Source organism: Lethenteron reissneri, chromosome 55, assembly GCF_015708825.2.
Source record: "Lethenteron reissneri isolate LAM-NWPU_2019-01 chromosome 55, ASM1570882v1, whole genome shotgun sequence".
In the NCBI taxonomy this organism is placed as follows: domain Eukaryota; kingdom Metazoa; phylum Chordata; class Hyperoartia; order Petromyzontiformes; family Petromyzontidae; genus Lethenteron; species Lethenteron reissneri.
The window spans coordinates 5,620,036-5,633,183 of record NC_083833.1 but is presented as its reverse complement, the minus strand read 5'-3'; the positions used below and the strand labels follow the sequence as shown (position 1 = coordinate 5,633,183).

The following is a 13,148-nucleotide window of genomic DNA, read 5'->3' as shown; positions in this document are numbered from 1 at the left end:
TTCTTGCTAACAGCACTTGCCCCACTAGTCTGTGAAAGGCCTTAATACGAGAAAGGTGTCTTCGTGTGTGTCGCCAGACGTGCAATCGTTCACGGTCAGCGCGCCGTAATCAGAACCTGATGACTCGAGTTCAATTCCCAGTCGGTCTCGGCCGGCTTCGTGTGTCGCTTGTTTTTTGTAGGCCGGTTCGTACGAATTAGGACACCGCCATACATTACTTCCACTAAATGGTCCGTGCAAAACTAAAGTTACCCGCGCTTAATTGGGTAAAAGTGACAGTAGCATGGCCCTCCCGGCGAATATAATTGGCCGGGTTTTTCTCCGAATTAATTTGTACCCAGAGGAAGTGATGAAGGCCTCCCCCTTAGCCGGACTTCCCGCAAGGCAATAATTGGTTCACCCGGCAATTAGAGCTACGTACGTGCATGCGGTGTTTTTGTGAGGTTTAAGAGACTTTCATGAAAGTAACGACTCAAGTTTTCGCGTTGAGTGCCTGGTATAATTTTGTAAGTCGTGATAATAATGCCCTTACATTATCCAGGAAAGCCTGAAATCGAAAACAATTCAAAAGCATTGAACCACGCCTGAGAAAGCACCCTCTTAAAATAAGATGCAAAGCCAAAGAGTTGTAATCATAATGATGTGCTTTAGTTATCCAACGTAGCAATCTACGAGGCTCAAAAATTATATTTCAGGAGGATCTTGCATTGAGATGTTTGGCCAATTCCACGCTTGAAAGTTTGGCTTTGTGTGGTGGGAAACCGGAGGATGCCAGAGGGACAAACATAGACAAAGATCCCCCATATAGCCTTAACATACTGTCGGGCCAAGTGCAGTTGGCAAGCACCTGTGAAGGCCGGTACGGCGCACGAAGGGGTGGTGTGGCGATGCTTACACCCCGTACCAGGTACTCATTTGAGGTTGAGTCGACCTAGAGGAGGCCCAGGATCACTTCGGATCATCCTCACTAGTGTTGGCCGTGAGCGGGTATTGAACTCGGGTCACCGGGTTTGTCGCACGCTAACCCCCCTACACTACCGCTCCCCAGAGGGAAGCCACACGCGCACACGCACGCACGTATAGTGGTAATGCCCAGAGCTCATGGCACGATTAGATTCACAAATCCATTGCAGCATGCAGCCTTAGCGATGTCTGATATACCCCGGCAGTGCCTCATCCACGTACAGCCAGGCTTCAAACTTGCTCAGCCTGCAAGAGCTGATGAAATATCGGGTGCATTCTGGGTGATCTTGTCGTACGAAGCAATTTGAAGTGTTGTTTTATTTCTTTCTAAAAATGCTCAATGTGTTGGTTGCTGTTAGACTAAAATATCGAGAGCGCGTGCACCCGTACCGTGACGTTACATTTGCACTGGGTTGTTTTATTTATTCAGGTGCGTTTCGTTTAGAGAAGTCAAATACCTTGTTAGTTGTGCAATATCTCCCTTAAAGGACCCTGTACACGCTCCCTGCAACATTGATGCTTTTGTCTTTTGTTTCTGTTGTTACTGTGTTCACGCACCATACATCTCGGTGATAGAATAGCCGGGAGTTTGGCTAAATGGGATCATCCACGAGGCAAATTTTTTTGTTATCACGTAAACTCAAACTCCAGAAAAAACTCTTTGGTTCTTTCGGTAAAGTCACGTATAAAGAGAAAATAATAAATTAAATACTAGCATACGACGTTTCGATTGCAACACAAGCAATCATCATCAGGTATAAATGAAATAGAAACACAAATCTAGTATACTTAGAAATGTAATGTAATACAAAAGAGCGTCGGATAACATAACAGTCAACACCCTACGTGGTTGATTACGTTCTTCCTGAGAATGCTAAATTTGAGAGAGAGATAAAACACAGAACCAGAGACATATAGACAGACATATAAGTAGAGACAGATATCACAGAGATACATAGAGAGAGAGAGAGACATACATAGGCCTTTATACGTGACTTTACCGAAAGAACCAAAGAGTAATTCCTGCAGTCACGAAAGCTCCAAATTAATTATCTCCAGAAAAAAAAGTTCTCAAACGAAAACGGAACCTTGCACGGATCGTTCATCTCGTGCGTCTCATTTGTTCCGCCGCGCCGTGGCGCCAGGTACAAGAAGTACGTGATGCTGGACCCGCTGTCGGGCGCCGTCACCAAGACACGCACGGCTCTGCAGGACGAGGTGTACAATGGACCCGGGGAGGCGCCCATCTCCATCGCACAGCGCGAGCAGATGGAGCGCATGGTACGAGAAGGGAGTGGCGGAGAGGGTGGCGGGGGGGTGGCACGGAAACGCGCGATGGCTCTTGCCGGTTCAGCAACGCACGCTCACAAGCTCCCAAGCTCGCTTACTCGCTCACTCACTTTCATACATGCTCGCGCTCTCATTCGCACATTCGCCATGACAAGCTCATTAAATCGTTCACTCGCTCACTCGTTTGTGTGCACACACGCTCACTTGATCTCACGTTCTCGCTCGCTCGGCTCCTACGTGCACGCTGAGATGTTTGTTTTCATGTGCATGCTCGCTCGCTCGCTCACTCATGTGCAGACACGCTCACTCGAACTCACATTCGCACTCACTTGTTCGCTCACTCACCCTCACACGTGGCCCTGCATGTGTCGACTGCACAGCAGGGACAGCGGCCAACTTCCTGAGTGGCTTCGCGGTCGGGAGAATCACTGAAGGCTCGCGCCGTGGCTCAACAAGATTTGTATTTTTTCCCACAGAGATATAATGAGCTCCATGCTCCATTCCTTTACCCGCTCCGGGGACTGGCAGCGATCGACAGTGCAAGCCGTTGTGGTGTTAACATTGTCGTGAAATGTACTTTTTAAAAAATATATTGAACTTGCGAGGTTCACTTTTTTAATGGGAAGGCCGGGGAGTTGAGGTGTCGGAGCACTGAAGTGACACTGCTGAGATTTTTCTTGGAATCTGGGTTTCAATCGACCCGTGGTTAAAAACCCAGGTTCTCAGGTGGAACGGGGTTGATGGTCTCAGTCTGATAAAGCAGGTACTGCTCGCAAAAAAAGTCATTACATTTTAGCTCTGAGAATTATATTTAGTTTAAACGCCATGGGCCAAACGTTCTCTTTGTAGCAGGATGTGTGAGAAAGATCAGCGCCGCCTCGTGTGTGTATGTGTGTGTGGGTAAAGAGAAATGGTCACCCCCAATGAATTTCAAAAGTAGTTCGTGATATCTACTTACACGGGGCAATTCTCTGGCACACCGGGTAAAATTAATTTCTCCAAATTGATGCCTCGCCCTTCCGTCATGGTGTTATTGGCACAATTGTAAATAGTGTTAAAATTGTTTTACTAGTTTGACAGTAAGCAAGCTCATAAATAAGTCAGCTCATGAAAAGCTCGTAGATATATTGCTCTGAACGAGGACCATTTGCCCGAAACGTCACCTGTTACACGTTTTATTTTTATTTTAAGGCCACAGTGGTATTGAGGGATTTGTTAATTTTGTTTCTATTTTCATTCATTGTGCTTGTGCACCGCTGCCAACGTGCCATCTCAGAATTATTCGCAAATGCGCCAGTAGGAAGGCAAGCGAGTAAATAAATAAATCGCGGTCGATATTGCGATGTGGCGGACGATCTTCGTGCTCTCAGCTCACAGTGGTGACGACGGTCATTTGCATAACGAAAGCTTCAAATCTAGAATGAAACCGTCTTTGTTCGATGGCTAGCAGCCAAAACGTTGTCCCGTGAAGACCATTGCCCCCAAGATGGTGCAAACTTTGCGTGCGCGGAGCCGGCAGACGGGATGCTCTTTGAGACAAGCCAGGCACGGTCTTCTGTGCCGGTTCCTCGCTAATGTCGTTCCATTGGCTGTCGCTAGCCAACTGGGCCGTCGACAAATTACACGGCAAACCGTGTGTCTCGGATTCGGTCGAAGACGTCAAATGAGACGGTGAATAGGACCCTATTCACCGTCTCATTTGACGTCTTCAACAGCCACCCATCGCATCTTGCGCTCGCTGGCAGCAGAGTGCTGACGGAATGAGATTGCCGGCGTATTTGTAGAGAGAATCGGCGCTTGGCACGGCTTCCTTCGCGTTACGTCCTTCCATTTTCCACGGGACGCTTGAAGCGCTGTATCTTTTTTTCGCGGCTGTGCTCGGCTACAAACTTCCCGCCCTCCTGGGTTCGCCCCTTCATCATCCCAGACCTCGTCGAAGCTGCACGCCCTCCCTCCCCCCGCTGCTTACTGTGATGACGGTGATTACCGATGATGGTTCAGCTGGAGATTGTGAGAGGTGGCCGAGTGAATCACCGCTTGAGAGTGCTGAGCTAGCACCTCTTGAGATTCCTGGAATCGGTATTTTCCAGCCGCACATCTGCGATTTAACTGGATTTCTCAAGCGTCGTGGGTTTATCGTGTCAGCCCCGTCACAGGTGACTGCTCGATGAATTGCCTTCACGTAAAGTTTTGGTTTCCGCGCTGAATGTGGCTAAATCCCAACTCCCGAGGAGCAGAGGCATTTTCGTTTTGACTGTCGCGCGACAAGCGAATGCGGAGCGGGTGGGAGGGGTACCGCTGCGTAGCTACGTGATATCCGTGGGCTGTTCTCTGCTCTTGCACAAATGTCGCACTGCTGCGTAAAATATCGAAGCGGATCCTCTGTCTCCTGATCCGGCACTGATAGCACGGTCAAGATAAACATCCGGGAATGAACAAAATAATGTTTTCGAGAATTCCTCTGATCACAATAATTGCGGTGTTGATGATGGTTAGGATGGTGGTGGTGGTGGTGGTGATGTTGATGTCGATATCGATGATAAAAGTGGGAGGCACGGCTTTGGTGATAATGATGACGATATTGGTGCTGATAATGGTGGTTGTCATGATGATGATAATATTGGTGACGATAATGCTGGTGACCATGGTGATGATGATGATAATAGTGGTGACCATGGAGATGAAGATGACATTAGTGATGATAATACTGGTGACCATGGCGATACCGACGATAGAGACGATGATAGCAATGCTTCCGTTAACAACACCACACACGACCCTAACCCGCGTGGCACCTACCTCTCCTCTCCCATCGCTCAGACCTTGGAGAGCTACTTCTACGTGCCGGACCTGGGCCAGGTTCCCGAGATCGATGTCCCGTCGTACCTGCCCGACCTTCCCGGCGTGGCGGACGACCTCGCCTACACGCTGGACATGGGCCCCAGCATCGCGCCCTCCGCCATCTCGGCGGCCAGTCTCCCTGAACTGCCCAACTTTGAGCCGGGGCCCGGTACGGTTGCTCACCGAAGTCGGCACGGCTGCCACAGCCGCCACCGCCATCGTGATTCTACCCACCTCGGCGTGCACTTAGCTTATCTATTTACCGTCCGTGTACGGGAGTGTGCGTGCGTGCAACTGGACTCAAAGTAAACTATTTTTATTTTACCAGGTAAAGTCCGCTGAGCTGTATCGCTCTTTGTTTGATAGCTCAACGGAGTTTCTCATCATCACGTGGACAATTTGTAGCAGCCATAATGCCCTTGAACATGCGTTGATTTTAAATATGCAGGACCCGGAGAAGAATCTACGCGACCAATTAATAGGGAAACATGTAAACTCCTAATTATATGCGTAAGTGTTGGGATCGAACCCACGGACTCCTGTATATTAGGCGAGGTAGTAAACATCTTGTCACCGCGACTACCGCCAACAACAACAACAACAGCCGCCATGTGCCACTAAGTGGCGATGACGTCACCAGGGCACTTGTGCCAGGCCAGGTGCACTCTGAGGCCCTGTGAAATGTGGATGGCTCGTTGATAGGAGGTCACGGGACAGACCCAGGTGCCATGGGTTGACTGATTGAGATGACTGGCAGATGCACCGGCTGTGCCCCCTTCTGTGCCAACTTGTTGTATTTTAGCGACCACCACCACTACCATCACCACCATCACCACCACCACCACCTTTACCACCACCACTATTATCGTCACCCCCACCGCGGCCACCACCGCAAGATCACCATTGGACATTATGCAACAAATCACAACCCCCCCTCACCCCTCCCCCCACCTGTTGATCCCATTAGTTTGGCGATTGATCAATTTGTTACTTTTGCCATCGTGGCAAATTCAATCCCCCCCAGTGGCTGCAGGGTTCACACACCACGCGCGAGCCAGAGCCCACGCGTGCGTACGCTTCAACTCCCTCGGTTTGTTGTTTTGTTTCCTCCGTCTTCGTGTGGCGACAGGCGATGGCCTGCTGCTGCCGGTTCCCTCCGGGGCTGCACCCCCTCCGCCTCCGCCGCCTCCTCCACCTCCTCCTCCCCCGGGGCCTCCGTCCGGGATGCTCCCACCGGGCCCCTCGCCCGGAATGGCCGGCGGCGGTCTGCCGGGCCCACCGCCTCCGCCGCCCCCACCGCCGCCTCCACCGCCGCTCTCCGGCCCGGCTTCCGGCACAGACGTCCCTCAGCCGGCGCTCGGTACGACACGGGAGCGGACGAGGGAGAGAGAGGCCTGAGGGCGCCTCTACGGTCTCGCTGGCCGACTGCCGGCTAGTCACTAGATCGGTTCGGTCGCTCGACCGATACGATCGCACGGAAATCGTTTGCAAGTCCCACCCCACCCCTGTTCCCCGACGTCCCCGCGCGTGTGTGCCGCCGGACGGGAGGTGACGTCATCGGCCGCATCGGCGAGAACCGGTTGTCGACTGTACCTCCATGCACAGTCCACCTCCGATTAGCGCGGTTGACTACGTGTGGTGCGAAAGACGTTCAGCATCCATACATGTCCTCTCCGCCTCCGCCAACCGGTACTTACCAACGTGGGGAAGTACGGTTAAAAACCCCGAGGTGGCCTTCATCCAGCAGCGGATTGACCAGGGGCTGTGGATTATTATCCGTCTGTCCCGCCACCCTTCCTGACCGACCCCGAGCCCTTAGGGTTAGCGGCGCCGTTTCGTTTCCTCGGCGGCTCCTCGGTGTGCCTGCGATCGCGTTCTCTCGGAGCTAGGCAGGCGGTCAAGTCCGTCCGTCCGTCCACGGTACGGGGGCCCCTGCGTTCCGTGCCAGGAATCAGAATCAATGCTTTTTGTCCTTCGGTGTAATTACCAGCCTCTCTAAAAGCCTCTGTGGGAAACAAGGCTGGTGGGGGGGGGGGTGGTTAGGGGGGGGGGGGGGTTAGAAAAAGCCCCCGAACCTTCACACCACCAGATTACTCTCGAGATGAGGTCAATAATTCGAGCGCATGGGTGTTTGCGCTTTGAAAAACGGCACTTATTTGTTTGGCGCGCATTAGACAGCGGTTGATGTCGTTCCAGGTGCAGATAAAGGGTGGAAATTGCCCCTTAGATGCGGGCTCACATTTATCTGTGAATCGTGAGTCCCCGTCCAACCCCCCCCCCCTGTTCCTCGTTTCTCCCACCTTGCACTCCCCCCCCCCCCCCCCCCCCGTGGCTCACCTGTGGCGAGAGCATTGCGATTGGATGAGTTAAAGCTGCTTTTGAAGAAGCAAAGTTCGCTATCTCGTTGCACGCGCGCGCGTGCCCTGGGGCGCCCTGCGAACAATCGCGGGAGCGCATTCCGCGCGCCCAACTAAGTGGATTCTAATTCATCGAGTCACAAAGTTGCGGGGGTGCGGGCGGGCGGGGGGGGGGGCGCTGTTCGCTCGGTGGGGCCCTCGCAAGCGCCACGCGCAAGCGCGTCGCGAGTGCCGCCCTCTTTCTGTCGATCTCTCTCTGCGCGTGCCGCGTCCTAATAAGAAGTTTTGCCGGCGTCACGCGTCGGTGGAGGGAATTTCGATCTGTTTTACACCACCCCCCCCCCCCACGCCGCCCCCAACTCCATCAATCTGTCGCGGTCGGCTGAGCTTGGAGCTCGCGAGGCGTTTTGAGTCACGAGCGCTCCGGCTAGGAGCAGCAGCAGCAGCAGCAACAGCGTGGGATTTCCTGCAAGCCGCCCGGCGTTGCGAGATTAGGCCATCCATCTCTGCTTGTGCAAAGCCATCAATACATCTCGTCTGGCCACAGGTTAAGGATTTATTTTTAGGAGCTAATTCCTTTTGGGTTTTTTTTTTTTTAACCGATGATTACGAGTAAAAAAAATAATGTATGTTTATAAAACTATAAGCTTTTTTTATCTCACCAGATAGGGTCCAGCTGAGCGACGTGGGCACAAATGTCAGCTCAACCAAAGTGGCTTATCACGTGGAAATGTATCGCAACCAAATACTCGAAACGCACGTTGATTCTAAATGTGGAGGGAAAAAGTGCAGGGCCCGGACGAAAATCTACGCCACAACTGAGAGAGAGACATGTAAACTACAAATATACAGCAGGCGTCATCAGGGTTAGAATTAAACCCACGACCTCCCGTATACCAGGCAAGGTATTCAACATCTCGCCACCATGGTGGCCCTATAATAGTAACAATTTGCAGCCGTTTTAAAATCTACTGCTGGATGAACGTCTACCCCCAACCGGATTGATCGACCGTGCTTAACCATGCTGGTTAGGCTGGGCTGCTCAAGGGAGCAAGATAAGGGACCACTTCAAATATCACGTTGACCCTGACGGCAGCAGTGGCGCCGCGAATCGAACTCGGGTCATCGGGTTCTCAGCACGGCACTCTCAACCGCCGCGCGACCTCTTGTCGCCCGAGCGATGCTGTACCACACGTCTAAATTTACGATCGTTAATGGCAATTTTTTATTGTTGTGAAAGTGGCATCACGAGCTCTCAAGCTCCGTCGATAACTTTTATCGCGATAACGTTTTGGGTCCTCGTTTGTAACCTCACGTTTGTTCGCTTGGGTGTGGGGGGGGGGGCGGAGAGAAAACGTTCGTGTAATTTGCGCCGTTATTGACCGAAGAGCGGCAAATAAAACGATAGGTCTCGGCTCCATCTTGACCCTGGACGTCACATGACAGAGCCTGCTCTCTGTGCTCCGCCGACGTTTCATCCTATCGAGGAATCGACCGAGCCGTGCGGTGGCAAGCGATGCAGTGAGACTGCCCAGTTCCTTGCTGCTGTGTTACCCTTCCTGTTTGGTGAGAGCGCACGGGTTTCTCTCTGTCTGTCTGTCCGTTTGGTAAATATCTTTTTCTCTTCACGATTTTTATCCCGATCGTGTCGGCGAGATGATAAATCATCGAATCCGTTGCACTCCCAACGCAGTGCGACACTTTGCGTTCGAGAGCGGCCCACATAAGCGGATATAATAAGAGGTTTTTGGGTGAGACCGCGAAGATGTATAAATGTGTCGTTAAACCCGGAACCACGTGACACAGCCAATTAGTAAGGTTTGTCACTTTAAAAAAAAATTTAATTCGTCACTCGTTCAGCACACCGACGTGTTGGAGAATCAACCCACAACATTTACAATTTGAGGACCGTGACGGTTCGCCAGTAATTGCAACCAATATCATCGGGGCGGACAGCCACAGTTGTGGAGAAATCCTCCAGTTTCGGTCTTACATCGTGCTAAAATCTCACATCCCTTCATATTCCTTGTTACCCTCTGGTCAGCACGGTAGGGGGCAGCAATTCGAGTAATATTTCCATGGCAGTAAAACAAATATTTAAAATTTTCAGAACTGGAATTTAGGCCAACTTTGTTATTTACCAGCGCCACATTTGAACGTGAAGGGTATTGTTGTTGTTGCTGCTGTTGTTGTTGTTGCTGTTGTTGTTGCTGCTGTTGTTGTTGTTGTGCCAACCCTGTGAACATCAACTCCACTGCGCTGCAGGAGTCCGATTGAATCACAGGTGGCCGACACCCAGGTTCCCATCGCATCGCCCTGACCACTTAGCCACCTAGACACCTCGAGAGCACAACACATGTTAATAAACTTCCAGGGTCATGCGCGCACGTGCGTGTGTGTGTGTGTGTGCACGCGTGTGTACTTTCATGTGTGTAGCGGTTAGCGCGCTGCGCTATGAACCTGGCGACCCGGGTTCGATTCCCGCTCACGGCCAACACCCAGTGACGATTATCTCAACCGGTCCTGTGCCTCCCCTAGGTCGACTCGGCCTCAAATAAGTACGTTTCCCCCGTTTGTTTGCATTGGGTTTGCGGTTCGAATCCGGCAGGGAACCCCGCCCTCGGTAAAATCGGTGCGGTCGTAATCGTGAGGTGCGGTGCCATCTTTGCTTTCGCGGTGGGCCTTTCACCTTGCAGAATGCAAAAAGAAAACAGTTCGGAGTTCAGGGGGGGCGATGTTGCTGCGCCTAATCCCGATCGAGCGATTTGCCCGCGTCATTTTCAAACCCGGCAAAAAACGTAGAACGTGACGTCGCCACACGCCAATCGGCCCCGCCCTTGCCCAACGACGTCACGTTGTAAGTTTTTTTGCCGGATTTGAAAATGACGCGGGCACATCGCTCGATCGGGATTGGGCACGGCAACATCGCCCCTAAATAAGAAACAATTATTTTTTCATTTCACAAGGTTAAGGGCCCACTTGTCTTCTTTTCCGCAGGGGTTTTGCAGGGCGCCCCGAGCGAGATAGCGCAGCCCTCGGGGAACCGGGCCAACCTGCTGGAGTCGATCCGCCAGGCCGGTGGCAAGACGTCCCTGCGCAAGGTGAAGGAGCGCAAGTTCGAGAAGAAGAAGCAGAAAGAACAGTCAGGTACGACCAGTGGCTCCTCCGCTGCTACACAAAATAAGTTCGAGAATGCATCCATATTTTCTTGGTTCTTTCGGTAAAGTCACGTAGAAGGGAAGTAATAATATTATGTTTTATTTTTATTATTTTATTACTTCCCTTCTACGTGACTTTACCGAAAGAACCAAGAAGATGAATCCCTGCAGTCACGAAAGCTTTAAATCGAAATTTAATGCATCCATACATACGTAGTGGGTTCGAATTAGGTGCACACACACACACACACAGCTTGGAGGCAACACTATTTATTAAACGGTAAGTAATATAACACTAATCTTAGGTTTTTTTCGGTAAAGTCACGTAGGTAAAAAATTTAAATTGATTAAAGTACAGCTATCGTGCTGTGACGGTTCCACCTGAAGACGGACGCTTGTGTTGCCTCCGAAACGTCGTGATTATTTTTTTATTTTATTTTTTATTTTACTTTTATTAATTTTAATTTTTTACCTACGTGACTTTACCGGAAAAAAACCTAAGAATATGAATCCTTGCAGTCACGAAAGCTTCAAATCTAGAATTAATATAACACTGTACATGAGGTGGTGACCACCTTCCTCAACTCACTAATCACTCTGGAACACGACACAGACTGGACCAGGCAGGCTGCGGCCTGCCTGGCCCAGGACGACAACCCGGGACTTGACGACCGATGATGTCGTCTTCACTTCGGAGTACAGTACAACAGCCTCGCTCTGCGTTCACACCACGCTTATATCCGCTACGGCGTGGCCGGCTCTGCCCAGGCCACGCCTCCCTTCCCCCACCTCACGGGAAGGTCTGGGTCCCTCCACCACGTGACCCCCCAGGCACCCCCTTGTGGCCCCCAGCCCTCGTACGGGCTGACACAGTAGTGACGTCATATGTCACTACACATACGTAGTGAGTTCGAATTTAGGCACACACAACTTCTTGGGAGGCAACACTTATTTCTTACTGGACACAACAGTTATCTCTTACATTCCACAAAGGGTGGTGACCACCGCCCTACTCCGGCTAACACACACACACTCCTCTCTCAGATACTCTAGCGGGACCCAGCCAGGTGGGCTACTGGCAGGTCCGCTGACTGGAGGCCTTGACTCTTCTTGGCGTCTTCACGATGCGTCTTCATTCTTGGCACGGGCAGCCCCGAACCTCGTGAGGAGGCTGCTGATATGGGCCTCGGCGTGCCCCGGGCCCCACCCCGGCCACGCCTCCCTTCTAGAACCCTCTCGAAGCTCCCCCCCCCCCCCTGCTGTCCACGTGCCTCCCGATGCCCCCCTGGGCCCCCGGCCCCCACTGGGATCCGGTCACGTGTCCAGCCGGGATCACAGAGAGTGCCACGACCTCACAGCACCTCCCGAGTCCAGAATCGGCCCTGACGTCATTCCCGCCTCCAGCCGGGATGACGTCATGTGTGTGTGTAGACCTCCCCCGCACGGTGACGTGACACATGTGCGTGCGTACACGGTAGTGATGCTACACATACGTACACGATGCCACCATTCTTATTTCACCAGGTAAGGCCCACTCAGAGCTACGTAGCGCTTTGTCAGAATCGACTCGGCCACAAACGACGACTCGACGAAGTGAAGTGGCTTATCAAGTGGAAATGTATCACCACCGCCGTCGTCATCATCATCACGATCCACGGGCAGATAGCCCGTAGGCGTCCGCTGCGCATTTCGTCATTTATTTCCACTTTCCCGTGTCGTGTGCGAACTTGCTCAAGCAGTGGGCCAACATCTTCCTGGCACCGATACTTTAACGGTGCTCGGATGGGCCACCAGCCATGCGTAACAGGTGTCAGAGGCTGCTGTGATGGAGCTATGTTTGGGGCGGTTGTTGAATTGCACTCCTTTGCACTATGGCGTCCGCCTTCGCCAACCCTCGCTGACCAACGTGGTGAAGTGCGGTCAGTGAACTCCTAGCAGCGAATTGGCGAGAGGTCCCGTGCACGTGTTCAATGTGAACGATGGTAGCGCGGCTTTAACGGTAATAGCGCGCGGCTGGAGAGCGATGTGATTAGAGTGCGTAACTCACTGCTGAGAGGTTTCGAGTTTAAAATCCCGGTTTGGGGTATTGACTGGGTCCGGTGTCGCTCGAGGGATAGATTCAATGAATTCCGCTTTGTGGGGGAGTCAATAGCGGCCGTGGTGCCATCACGGAGATCAGCCAACGCCGTTAAGAATCTGGGACGTTTCTGACACTGGCTGCGGGTAGAGCCGTCCGTAGGTGGGGAGGGAGTGGTGGGTTGTGGATCCCGAGACGAATCGCACACGGTGTAACCCGCCCCCCCGATTGCTTTCAAGCTAAACCACAAGTATTACATCTGACACGGTGACGTCAAGCCGCGGCGGGGGGGGGGGGGGTCGCCAAAGTGCGGGGCCCGGGGCAGTCGCCCTGGGGGGGGCTGTGGCTGGGGGTCACGAATAGCAACAATAGTTTGCCCACACCGATTTGAGCTGTCCCAGACGATTTGACTTAATGCAGAATAATATTCAGAAACGGACAAATAACAGGCACCGCTGCTGG

The 13,148-nt window shown here is 52.2% G+C and overlaps 1 protein-coding gene across 1 annotated transcript in view; it reads left to right on the top strand.

Moving 5' to 3' along the window:
* The window catches only part of LOC133356779 (WASH complex subunit 1-like), a 111,340-nt gene that overhangs the window by 84,341 nt on the left and 13,851 nt on the right, over window positions 1-13,148 (top strand). The window contains exons 6-9 of the mRNA XM_061574447.1: window positions 2,109-2,244; window positions 5,074-5,263; window positions 6,224-6,454; window positions 10,449-10,598. Coding sequence (XP_061430431.1) covers window positions 2,109-2,244; window positions 5,074-5,263; window positions 6,224-6,454; window positions 10,449-10,598 — 707 coding nt within the window. The remainder of the gene's footprint in view (window positions 1-2,108; window positions 2,245-5,073; window positions 5,264-6,223; window positions 6,455-10,448; window positions 10,599-13,148) is intronic.